Raw genomic sequence first — 12,578 nt, 5'->3', positions numbered from 1 at the left:
CTGGTCCACGCACGCCGACATGGCCACAACCACTCAGCAGGGGAGATGGTAGCGTGCCAGGATGGGAATGTCACAGTGAGAAACAGCACTTGTTTTCTGAACATTTTTGCGCCAGTGTTTTGGTAACTGCTTTTCCACAAAAGTGGGGTGTAGACCCTGTGGGCCCTGACCTCAGAATTGGAGATGTTTCCTGCAGCCCCCAAGGGGGGTGTTCCTGGACTCAGTTCTTGACTGTCCCAGGGTGGCCAGGACCTGGTCACAGTGGCGTGGCAAAGGTTCCCCTCACACAGGCCATCCGCAGCCATCCTGCCATGGGGAGCAGAGACGCAGCTCTCAGCAAGCAGGAGCTCGGCCCAGGGTCCTTCCTCTGTAGACGGCTGCGTGGAGGAGTGAGTGATGTCAGCGAGGTGCACGGTGCCAGTGCAGTGTGATAATTTGACTCAGGTCAACATCCATGCAGCTGTCACCACGTCAAGACCCTGATCACATCCATCACCCCAAACATGCCCTGCAGGCCCTCCAAAACCCCTGCCCCATGGCGCCCCAGCTCCAAGGCAGCCACTGGTCTGCGGTCTGCGTCCTGTCACTATAGTTGAGGTGAAACTTGCTAGAATTTTGTTTAAATGGAATCATGCCTTGTGTGCTGTTTCTGTGTCTGGCTCCTTGGGTCCAGCGTAGTTACTTTAGACTGACGTTTTAATGCCGAATTGTGTTGTGTTGTGTGGTTACTGCACACTTTGCTTGGATGCTGAGTTGTGTTGTGTTATGTGCTCAATGCACACTTTGCTCGGATGCTGAGTTGTGTTGTGTTGTGTGCTCACTGCACACTTTGCTCAGATGCCGAATTGTGTTGTGTTGTGTGCTCACTGTGCACTTTGCTTGGATGCCGAGTTGTGTTGTGTTGTGTGCTCACTGTGCACTTTGCTCGGATGCCGAGTTGTGTTGTGTTGTGTGCTCACTGTGCACTTTGCTCAGATGCCGAATTGTGTTGTGTTGTGTGCTCACTGCGCACTTTGCTCAGATGCCGAATTGTGTTGTGTTGTGTGCTCACTGTGCACTTTGCTTGGATGCCGAGTTGTGTTGTGTTGTGTGCTCACTGTGCACTTTGCTCGGATGCCGAATTGTGTTGTGTGCTCACTGCACACTTTGCTCGGATGCTGAGTTGTGTTGTGTGCTCATTGCTTAGTTCGTCTGCTCCTCTTTTGGTGGCATCTGGGTCGTCCGCAGTGTGAGGCCGTCACAGATGAGCTGTGGTGTGTTCACGTGTGAGTGTCTGTGGACACATCTTTCCTTTCCTCTTGGGGATGCTAAGAGGGCAGTGGCTGGTTGTGTAGGGGGTGATTGTTTAATGTTTTGAAACACCACCCCGCCGTCTTCCACTGTGCTTGTGCCATTTACCTTCCTGCTCAGTGGGTCAGAGGTCCAGGGCCATGTCCTCACCTGGCTAGGGTGATTGGTCTTTGATTGTAGCCGTTCTGTGGGCGTGGGCCGGTGTCTGCTGCGACTTCCGAGGCGTTTCCCCCGACTGAGGATGTGGATATCTCCTTGGGGCCTGTGGCCCGTCTGGAGGGCCTCCCTGCTGAGGTCCGTCCAGATCCTTCGCCTATTTGTTAACTGGCTGGTGGTTTTTTCCCCACTGGTGAGTTTTGAGGTTTTCTCATGTATACCGGACGAGTCCTTTGTCAGCCATGCGATTGGCAAACATCATCTTCCGTCCGTGGCTTGTCTTCCATCTCTTCAGTCCCCTCACCGAGCAAGTGTGATGAGTTCGTTTATCCGCTTGTTCTTTTACAGATTGTGTTTTCATGTCATAACTAAGGAATCTTGGAATAACTCAGGGTCACAAAGATTTTCTCTTGTTTTCTTCTGGAAGTTTTATAGTTTTAAGTTTTCTATTAAAACTAAGGTCCATTTTGGGTTAGTTTCTGTATGATGCAAGGAACAGATCTATTTCCATTTGTGGTTTTGCGTGTGGGCGTCCAGAGCGTTGTGGTTCTGCGGTTGGATATCCAGTTGCTCTCTTCGGGCTCCTTTCTGGACTCTGTGCTTTGATCTTTGCGCCTTTTCCCCCAGGACCACCCCGTTCTGACCACTTGGCTCCTCCATGGCTTTGACCGCAGGGTGGCATCAGCCCTCCTGCTCTGTTCTTTCTCCCATAGTTGTTCGGGCTTTTCTTGATCCTTTGCATTTCCATATAAATTTAGAATCAGCTTGTCATTTTCTGCAGAATGTCCTGCCAGGATTTGGTCTGGTGGTGCAGCCTTGGGAGAGTGGACATGAGCAAGGCCGTGTCCCCTCAGAGTGCACCTCTCTCCCCCCTCACCCGGCCCTCCCCCCTCTCTTGTTGGCACCTGGGCTCTCATGGCTCGTCTTCTCCCCTTAGGGTCTCTGTGCCGCTGCTGAAGACACTGGACCAGATGCTGGCCAATGGGTGCTTTGACGTCTTCACCTTGGAGGAGAAGTAAGGGTTTCTTTTCTTTCCTGCTCCACACTGTTTCCCTGGTAAAGCCTCGTAGTTCACCTTTTAAAGAAAAAGTCATCTGATCTAGAGATCAGAATCGAGGAGATAATATTCCAGTGGGTTCAGGGTCAGTTTCTGTGCACACTAAACGCCGTCAGAGGCAATCGGCTGTCCCTGCGAGGCTGGGCTGGACCGCGGAGGGGGGAGGTGGGATGGGCCGGTTGGGGTCAGGGCTCCTGCTGTGCACCTGCCTGCCGTCCAGGTAGGAAACAGCCCCGAGCAGGTGAGGTGTCCTAGCTGCCAGGGACCCAACAGTCAGGGCAGTTGTGGATGGTGGACTGGATGGTGAATGGGGATGGGGGAGGGGGATGGCAGAGGGCGTGTGACTGTCGCGGTGATAGATCTGGCACTTGCGTGGGAGTAGGACTTGTGAGCCCACCAAGGACAGAGTGGGACAGAGTGGTGCGTGGGGAGGCCGGCCAGAGGTGGGCGCAGGGAGTGGGTCTGAAAGGCTGCTTCCCATGTCCGCCGTGTCTGGGGTTCCTCAGCTGCCCGCACACAGGGACACTTCACCACCGTGTCAGCCTCGTTGCGCATGAGCGCCCACGTCCTGGGTCTCAGTGCTGGTTTATCTTGTCAGGGCCACGTCATCTTGTTTCTTGTGTGCCGACCATTTCCATTTGCCCTCGGGCCTTGGGGTCTGGTCCCTGGGCTGGACGGCCTGGCCCCTGGGGGTGGGCTTGAGCTTCCTGTGGGCACGTTTCGGTGACTGCAATCAGCTTTTAAACTGTCAGGTTGGCCTGGAGTGGCGTCTTTCCCACGTTGGTTTTCCCCCATTTCCCAGGCCCTGCTCGCTGCCGCTGGATTTGTGAGCTTTCTGCCCAGCTGGTGGTGACAGTCACTGTGTACTGGGGTCTTCCTGTCATCTTTTGGGTGGTTCTGGCCCCAGCCTGGGGCAGTGGCCTTGTGCTCACACACTGACCAGGGCTCAGGTGGATCCTCAGGGCCCCAGGACGCCCTCCTCTCTGGTGCTGTGCTCCGCAAACCATAGCACACTGCAGACTCGAGTGGCACCAGTTCCGCCCCCGTCCCCTCTGCATCCCCTCCGGCGGGCAGGAAACTGGGCAGTTGCAGGCTGACCTCAGTTGCCTCCGCACCTCAGTGGTCACTGTCCTTGGCCACATGCTGTCTTGTGAGTTTTGTTTGGGTTTTAGTTGTTTCAGGTGGGGGTGAATCTGGTCCCTTTACTCCATCTTTGCCAGGACCCTCAGTGCTTTTTGGCAGCCTCGATAACGTCAAAGCGTTTCCCCTTTTACACTGCTGATGGTACATCACACTGACTTTGTGTGTGTGTGAGGAAGATCCGCCCTGAATTAACATCTGTTGCCAATCCTCCCCTTTTTTCACTTGAGGAAGATTAGTGCAACATCTGTCCAATGTTCCTCTACTTTTTGTATGAGGGATGCCTCCAGGGCATGATCAATGAGCAGAGTAGGTCTGCACCTGGGATCGGAACCCACAAGCCCAGGCCACTGAAGCGGAGCGCGCAGAACTGTAACCACTTGGCCACGGGGCCAGCCCCACGCTGACTTTCTTATACCTAATGTCAGAGCAGCGTTTGGGGGCTATGGGCACCTGTTTATGGGACCCTTTACTGCATGACTTGGCTTGCTGAATATTCTGTTTAAGATCTTACCATGTTTTCATGCTTTGATAATTTCAAAATAAAATGGTAGGAGAAAGTATCTCCTGCTCAAATACAGATCCTCTTATTTTTCTGCAGTTTTTGTCAGTTTTGCTTTGTGTATTCTCAAGTTTTGTCTCTTGGTGCACACAGTTAGGGCTGAGTCTCGTTATTAAAGGGCCTATGTTCCTGGTGGCACTCTGCGCAGCTCGCCCATCTGCCTTGTATTCATTCACGTGGCTACACCAGCTTCTTTTGACTTTTGTCCTTTTTCCGTCCTCCCTTGTTCACTGTTGGTGCGTGTTTGTGTCTGTGAGCATCATCTGAAGCCAGTCTTTCCACGGGACTGCTCACCGTGTCTCATGTGACCACTGGGTCTGTGTCCCGTGTGTGGTGCCTCTCCCCTTCCTCCTCCTCTGTTCTGTGTGGTAACGAGTCATTTTCACCGTTCCATCTCCCTCACGAGCTTGTCTGGGACTTGGCCCTCTTTCCTGCTCCCCTCACGGTCACGCCCTCGGATTCATTTTCAGTATTTTGTCCTCTTCCTGGACAACACCAAGGGCGTTAGGACACGGCCCATGTACTTCTCTGCAGTGACAGGACATCATTGTCATGTGTTTGGTTGCATTTATATTTTCACTTATTGCTGTTTTCTGTGGTTAGTGTTTAAGTTAAATGCATTTTTACTACTTTCTTTTCCCTCGTTGCCTCTTGTATCTTGTCCCCCCACCTCATCTAGGATTGTATTCTTTCTGCCTAAAGAACATCCTTTAGCATTTCCTCTAGTCATGGGGCTGGACCTGTGGCCGAGTGGTTAGGTTCGCGCTCTCCCCTTTGGCGGCCCAGGGATTCACCAGTTCGGATCCTGGGCGCGGACATGGCACTGCTCATCAGGCTCATGCTGAGGCGGCATCCCACATGGCTCAACCAGAAGAACCTACAACTAGAATATACAACTATGTACTGGGGGGCTTTGGAGAGAAGCCAAAAAAAAAAAAAAAGAAGATTGGTAACAGATGTTAGCTCAGGGTCAATCTTTAAAAAAAATTTCTCTAGTGAGGTCTGCTGGTGGCAGATGCTTTCTGATTTTATTTTCATGTTCAGAGGGTACAGAATTCTAGGCAGCTGTTTTATTTTGGGACTTGAAGAATATCTTTCTACTGAGGTGTGAACTCATGAAGTCATCAGGGGAGCAGGTGCAGACAGGTGACCGGGGGAGGGGTGTAGACTGAGAAGAGCCCCAGTGGAGCTGTGGGTGCCCCATTGTTGGCAAGATGGGGAGCAGAGGGGATGGCAAGGCCGCTAACAAGCAGGCTGAGGTGGAAGAGCATGGGGCTGCCATAGCTGGGCTGTCGATGGTGTGTCCTGAGTGGTCACACAGGCTGAGGGTGGGAGTGACCATGGCCCTCAGCAGCATGATGGTCAATTGGTCCCTGATGAGTGTTTCAATGAGCTGTGGGGAGAAGCCAGATGGAGCTGGGTTCAGGGAGGGGTGGGGGCCAGAGAGGGACACTGACAGCTCTCGGTGACAGTGAGGACCTGGAAGGGCAAGCAGGAGTGAGAGAATGTGGCGCCTGGTGGGTGGGGAGTGGACGGTGGAGGAAGAGAGGCTGAGGTCCACTGTATCCCAGGAGGACAGCGGGGTTTTCCTGGGACCATCTTTGGTGGGGGAGCTACTGTCCACACTGACGCTGAGCTGGCAGTGGCCTAGCGTGGGTGGTCGCTTCCTGCTCGCAGGGTGGGGGTGGTGGGGTAGCCAGCGGCCGCTTCCTGCTTGTGGGGGGCCATCCTGTGCCTTCACCCAGGGGCCCGGCGAGACGAGGTTCTGCACCCTGACCATATCTAAGGCCGCCTGGGCCAGCCTCCAGCCAGCAGATGGGGGAGGAGGAGCCGCGGGGTCCCTTGGAACTGCCTCAGCCTGCGCCACCATCCAGAACGGGCAGGGGCAGGGGCAGTGGTGCCCTGGCCGCAGCACCACACTAGAGGAGTGGGTCCCTCTCATAGGGACCTGTGCTGGCCTTAGCCACCCCGGCCCCACGTTCACCTCCGCTGACTGACCACTTGGCCTTGGCTGTGCCTGGCTCGCCCCGCTCCTGTCACTCCTGATCTTCTTGGGCCTGGGAGCGGGGCTGGTTCTGATTGGGCCTCCTCGCCCTTGCTCCTGGTCAAGCCCACTGGGTCACAGTGCACACTGAGTCAGGCAGCCTTGCTGGTGCTGGCATGGGCGTCGGTCGTCTGGGTAGACCTGCTCATGTCCTGGCTGCACCAGCAGTCAGCCTGCCCTCCCATCAGGGCCCTGAGGATGGGTTGGGGCGCGGTAAGGGAGGTGGTCTGTAGGGTATCTGTCCTCCGCGGCACTTGAACAGGCACCGGCTGACATCACCTGGCACAGCTTCCCCGAGGGACATGGCCTCGGGTCGCTGGTGGCAGCTGCTGTCACAGATGCCACTCCGCGCATCTCAAGCTGCACGTGCTCCCTGAGAGCTTACCACTGACGCCCGTGCCCTCCTTCCAGCCATCCCTTCTGTGTGAAGCTGCTGGCGCTGTGTAGGGAAGAAATCCGGAAGTCCAGAGACGTGCAGAAGCTGCGCTCCAGCATCGGGGTGTGAGTTTCGCATTCCCTGCTGGGACAGTGCTGGGAGGGCGGCTCCGGCGGGAGAGAAGCGGAGTTGCAGTCTCGAGGCTGCGTCACGTCGTGGGTGATGTTAGCCCAGAATAGTCCCAGTGGCAGCCCAGCCACACTGGTGAAGCCACCGTGGGAGTTCCCGCCAGAGCAGGGGAGCCCTGCCCAGCCTCCCTGCGGCCTTGGTGACGAGCAGCCCCACCAGAGTGGGGTCCTGCCCTGCGGCCAGCCCCTGGACAGAGGGACCTGCCTTGCTGGGTGTTCTCAGACCCGATGCCCTGGAGAGCTGGACATTCCAGGCGCCTCCATCTGCAGAGTGAACCAGACACAGCCAGGGTGCCGGACTGACCGCAGTCCCACTGCTCTGTGGCCCCGGGGCTGGGTCAGCATGTCCACTTGCGCCAGGGTCTGGGGCGCTCTGGGAGAAGCTGGCGCCACTCACCCAGTGCTCACCTCTGGCCCGCAGGTTCTGTGGGATGGTGCAGTTCCCAGGTGAGGTGAGGAGGAAGGCTCTCCTGCAGCTGCTCCTCCTGCTCTGCCACCCGTTCCCCATGGTGAGTGCCCGTGTGGTTAGCCTGCTGCTCAGCCGCCGGTGGGGGGGCCAGCGGCCCATCCTTGGACTTGCCCGTGGTGACACTGTGGTCACACGTCACGACCTCCTCCGTAGCACTGGTTCTGGAAGCTAGTGCTGGGTCAGGGCCAGATGCTCTGTGGCTGTGGGCAGGTGGCTAGCTCCGGAGTGGCCACTGGGCAGGGAGCGGGGCCTGGGTGTGGGCGAGGCCTGTTGTGAGGGGGTGGGGTGTCCTGCCCTACACGGGCACCCCTCAAGGAGCAGAGGCCACGGCGTGACTGGTTGCGGCTCATGGAAGTGGCTCCTGAGCATGGTGCAGTCTGTGTCCTCCTGGGCCGAGGTCTGCAGGTGCCCCTGGAGAGCCGAGTCTTTGAGCCTGGGCACTGGGGAAGCAGAAGGACACGCAGCAAGTGCCCCACACTGGTGGGACCATCGACTCTCGACCTCTGACCCCTGATCCCCTCCCGGTTCTGTCCCTCCCCCACCCTGCCCACAGTTGGTCCAACGCAGCCCCTGGATGCCAGCGGGGACCCCAGCTTAGGTGAAGGGGTTGCACCAGGACTCTGGGTGGGGTCTCGGCCTGTCAGGGTCCTGGGCTCCAGTTGAGGGCACCAGGAAGACTCCAGGCTGAAGTGGCTCAACCCACACCTGGGGGCAGCGCCTTCAAAACCCCCACCCCAGCCCGTGGTCAGGTTTCCTAGGAATTTTATTTCCCACTGGCTGAAAAAGTACTCTCCAAATAGTCCACATGACATTTTCCTAAGAGGTGAGAGTAGTGATTCACCTGACACGGCGGTTCTCAGATGGGGGCCAGGAACCCGGCTGCGGCCTCAGGAGCCCTCAGTTGGCCCGGGGCCTCAGACCATGCACTCCCTGGACGTCACTGCAGGCCTAACTAGAAAGAAAGCAGGGGAGGTGGTTTCTCTGATGAGGGACGGGTTGTCAGTGGAGCATTTCAGCCAGAACGACAGCCTGGCCTGTTGGAGGCTGTCCGGCTTGTTCTCAACAAGGCTGCTGCAGGGACGGTGGGGAACGAGGTGGCCCGCCTGGAACGCGCCTCATCCTCTTGTGCATCCGCGTCCAGTGTGGCCACGGTCTCCTCAGTTGGGGTCCTGGTCAGCTCCCTCCTTGGAACCAGCTGCACTGGACACGTCTTTGGGTTTCAGTCACACTGCGGGTTCCTAGGGTCCTGGGGTCCACCTAGCCCCATGTCCCCATTACCTGGACATGGTCCTGCTGGTTCTGTTCTGTGTATCTCGGGCGTTCCCCTCCCACTAATGCGTTCGTCCTGTCCAGATCCGGAAGACCACGGCCAGCCAGGTATATGAGATGGTGCTGACCTATGGTGACGTCGTGGGCGCGGGCGTCCTGGATGAGGTCATGGCAGTGCTCAGCAGCACGGCCTGGTGAGTGCCAGCCCCTCGCCTTCTCCCGGGACACACGCCAGCCATTCCATCGGGTGCCGCGTCGCAGTGAAGGGGCATCCCTTCCTGTCCCTGCAGTCCCTCGCAGAACCCTCCGGAAGGAGGAGGAAGGCGAGCTCCCAGCCCTCCATGGCCTTGGCTCTGGGCCGGGTGAAGGCCACAGTGGTCGTGACCGAGTCTTCTCACCTGCCATGTCCATGTTTCTGTAGCGCAGGCTCCCTTCCTCATGCCCCAGTGAGGGCTGGACACGGGGACGAGTGGGTGTTCAGGTGGGCAGTTTGCAGAGGGAAATCATTTTCTCCCAAATGTAATTTTTTTCTAAGTGGAAGATGGGTTGTTCTGCCCAGTGATTGGTTAGGGGCTAATTTTCAGTTTCTCTGTGGGCTGCTTTTCCATCGACTGATCACGTGGCCGGCTCTGGATGCTGATGGGAGCTGGCATAGCATTTCTGCTGTTACTGGGGTCGAGGTCGCTCAGGGCAGTGGCAGCTTCTTCCCCCTAAACTATGGTGTCACAAATGCTGTGAAGCGTGCAGCAAAGGAGGCGGTTGCTCCCTCTGTGGGCTCTGCCATGTGTGTTAGCCACGGCCCCCCGGGGAGCAGAAGGACCTCAAGCAGCTGTAGCAGGTGCCCAGGACTCGCCCCAGAGGAGGGTCACTGGGCCTTTGCTCAGTCTTGGTGGAAGAGACCACATGTGGACATGTTCAGAAATCAAAAAGCATCAAAGGAAACAGGAAGAACAAGGTTTCGTCCCTTCCCAGTCCCCAGATGTCTATGTCCTTCCTGGGGCAGCCAAGGCCATTAGCTTCTCTTGGGTCATTTGAGACAAAGGTGGGCTTGAAGCTTATTTTAGGCACAATTTCCTGCAATCTCTGCTGGCTTCTTGGCTCCTGGTAGGCTTTGCACAGCACGTTGAGAAGGACTTGTGTGGGGGGAGGGGAGCTGATGGAGAAAGGTGTGTGGACGGTGTCGGGCAGCATAGTAGAGGCTGCCGGCAGGTTCCCCAGCCACACCAGACAGTCACGGTGAGGGAGGGGCAGACACAGGGTGCTGTATGTTCCAGGCATAGCCGCTCTTGGGCACACACACACGCACGTCATGTGTTCTCACATGTGCACATGCCCCGCCCCACAGGCGACCACTCTCCTCACCCCATTCTGGAGACAGGATGGAAGCTTGGAGAGGTCTGGCTGCAGGCCTGTTTAGGCCCCATGCTGACCCCAGGCTGACAGTGCCGCTTCTCTCAGGGCCAGCACACTGCTCACGCAGGCACAGGCATGCACAATAAACTGATGCGTTCCCCTCAGAACAGTGACGTTCTTAAAAGGGCTGAGCTTTCCACAGAGTTCACGCGCAACTGCAGCTCCCGCCCCTAGCCAACGGCCCAGCTCCTCTGCTCAGGCGTGAGACGCTGTGGCCCAGAAGGACAGAAAAGGGCCTTCTGGTTACAGGGTTTCATCGAGGTTTTCTAAGGAGACCTTTAGTTTCGAGGAGGGAGTCCTGGTGAACATCCTCGTGGGGCCCCACAATGAAAGCTCCAGAACAGGGAACGTGGCCTCAGAAGACGGGTGCTGCCACTCTCTGTGAGCAGCTTGAACACTGATCTGAGCCCATCCGCCCTCAGGCCTGAGACTGGCTGCCCTGACCCTGTCCGCCCTCAGGCCCAAGTCTCGCTGGCCTGAGCCCGTCTGCCCTCACGGCCTGCCCTGTACATCTGTTGAGAGAGTGGCATCTTAACTTCTGCACTGATGACACATTTTCTGTTATGTTGTCAACTCTATAGAAATGTGGAGGCACGTTCTTAATCAGATCCTAAAATGTTGGGCTTGAAAAAGGACAGTGAGGAGAGCCCGAAACCATTCACACGCATGGGGTCCCAGGTCCTCCCCAGTGCCCCACTCCTTCCGTCCTCCCTCTCAGTGTCGGGGTGGACAGGGTCTCTTTTCCCCATAATTTAATCCCTTTGTAAGAAAAATTCCAGAGGATTTAGAAATTTATATGTGTTTTTTCAGTCTAAAAAAATGCCCAATATTTTTCTATGGTGTTGCCAAATTCAATTTTTTTTTTTTTTTTTTTTAAAGATTTTATTTTTTCCTTTTTCTCCCCAAAGCCCCCCGGTACATAGTTGTGTATTCTTCGCTGTGGGTTCCTCTAGTTGTGGCATGTGGGACGCTGCCTCAGCGTGGTCCGATGAGCAGTGCCATGTCCGCGCCCAGGATCCGAACCAAGGAAACACTGGGCCGCCTGCAGCGGAGCGCGCGAACTTAACCACTCGGCCATGGGGCCAGCCCCTCAATTTTTATTTTTAATGAAAGTAATAAATAGCTTTCAAAGTCAAATAAAACTTAACAAAGCCCATGGATTAAAATCTGTGTTCCCTCTCTCCTGCCTCCCCAGGCAGCGCCCTTTCCCCCTCGGTCCCAGCATTCCCTGTTCCCTGTTTGGGCCTGTTCGGCCGCATCTCCCTGTGGTGGACCCTTCCTTTGGGCGGCGCTGCTCCTCCTGCAATCTCCGAGAAAGGGGTCGGGGCAAAGCCCAGTTGGAGTTCTGGGGTGAGCAGCCGTTGTTCCTGATTTCCCCTGGTCTGAGATGTCTTGGGGTTTCTGCACCCGGCAGGAAGTCTACCCAGAGTGTAAGTTGGTGGCAGGCTTAGCTGCGAGTGAGCCGACCCTTCTTGTGGCTGAAGCTGCCCTGCCCTCTCCTCCCCAGGGATGCGGAGCTCCCACTCGTGCGAGGCCAGCGGAACCGCCTGTGCGACCTGCTTGGAGTGCCCAGACCACAGCTGGTCCCCAAGGTAACCACCTGCCCCCAACAGAGTGGCACATCCTGGGTCCACACTGCCCACCCCCTACAGAGCCTGGAACATCCTGGGTCCACACTGCCTGCCCCTCTCCCCATTGGGGTCCACACAGGCTTTTGGGACCCCCAGAGATGCAGAGCAGAGGCCGGCAGGCATGTGCACACCCCCCGTTCCCCCCCACTTCCCGCCGAGAGCCAGGCCCCCAGGGACCCCTCCCAGTCAGCTGTTCCTTCGGAAGCAGAGACAAGGAGCTGGTGATGCTCACGGCTGCCCAGCCCACTTGTGTGTGCCAGCTGCTACTCCACCTCCTGGAGACTCCCTCTCCTGCTGGCACGTCTCCAGTGTGTCCTGGTATGCGTCCGTACCCGGGACAGGCTGTCTGCTGGGGGCGGTGGCCACCCAGCCTCTCCAGCCCTCGGAGGAGGTGGCGTTGCCCGAGCTTTCTCCTCCCAGATGTGGCCTCCCTCGTGTTGGAAGAGGCCTCCTCGGCACCCTGATCTGGTCCTTCTGTGTTTCCACCAGCGTCTCCTCCCTGGACACTTGTCCCATTTGGGGACTCTGTCATCACCCAGGGTCTTCTGGGGCCTGCTGCTGTCTGCCACGAGTTCTGCGTTTCCATGGCCTTGGTGTGTGCATTGTATCTGTGGTTTTGAGAGGGCAGGGCCCTGAGCTGATCTTCCAGGTTCTGTGTGGTCAGTGGGAGATTTCAGACTCTGGGGTATGCAGTTGGCAGAGAATTGGGACTTTCTCTTCAGTCTGTCTGTGCTGCAGGAGCTGCAGAGGAGGTCACAGCAGCATGTACTTGATCGCCAGGGGCTAAGTGAGCTCTCAGCCCTGTCCCCACATTCCTTCTCCTCATCCTGGTGGGCTGTGTCCTCTGGACTTAGGTGTGAACTCTGGCTTTGGAGAGACCGTGTTTGAGCTTTTTATGGAGGAAGACTGTCCATGCAGAAGTGAGTGCTGGTCACAAGGTGGCACGCTTTGTCAGGGTTCTTGATTTTTTGCTAGTCATGCAA

General features: G+C 56.8%; 2 protein-coding genes across 18 annotated transcripts in view; one reads left to right on the top strand and one right to left on the bottom strand.

Annotated features, from left to right (window-relative positions):
• The window catches only part of B3GNTL1 (UDP-GlcNAc:betaGal beta-1,3-N-acetylglucosaminyltransferase like 1), a 154,582-nt gene that overhangs the window by 7,656 nt on the left and 134,348 nt on the right, over positions 1–12,578 (bottom strand). The gene's annotated exons all lie outside the window — the stretch shown is intronic.
• TBCD (tubulin folding cofactor D) overlaps positions 1–12,578 on the top strand; it is a 190,981-nt gene that overhangs the window by 175,360 nt on the left and 3,043 nt on the right. For 11 of the 15 annotated variants that reach the window (XM_023651679.2, XM_070226685.1, XM_070226683.1 and 8 more), the window contains 5 exons: positions 2,384–2,461; positions 6,661–6,750; positions 7,235–7,322; positions 8,636–8,745; positions 11,472–11,556. In XM_023651679.2, coding sequence (XP_023507447.2) covers positions 2,384–2,461; positions 6,661–6,750; positions 7,235–7,322; positions 8,636–8,745; positions 11,472–11,556 — 451 coding nt within the window. The remainder of the gene's footprint in view (positions 1–2,383; positions 2,462–6,660; positions 6,751–7,234; positions 7,323–8,635; positions 8,746–11,471; positions 11,557–12,578) is intronic. The other 4 variants (XM_070226679.1, XM_070226677.1, XM_070226673.1 and 1 more) reach the window with 1 other exon arrangement.

Source organism: Equus caballus, chromosome 11 (assembly GCF_041296265.1).
Source record: "Equus caballus isolate H_3958 breed thoroughbred chromosome 11, TB-T2T, whole genome shotgun sequence".
Lineage (NCBI taxonomy): Eukaryota > Metazoa > Chordata > Mammalia > Perissodactyla > Equidae > Equus > Equus caballus.
This window is presented reverse-complemented; position numbering and strand designations above follow the sequence as displayed.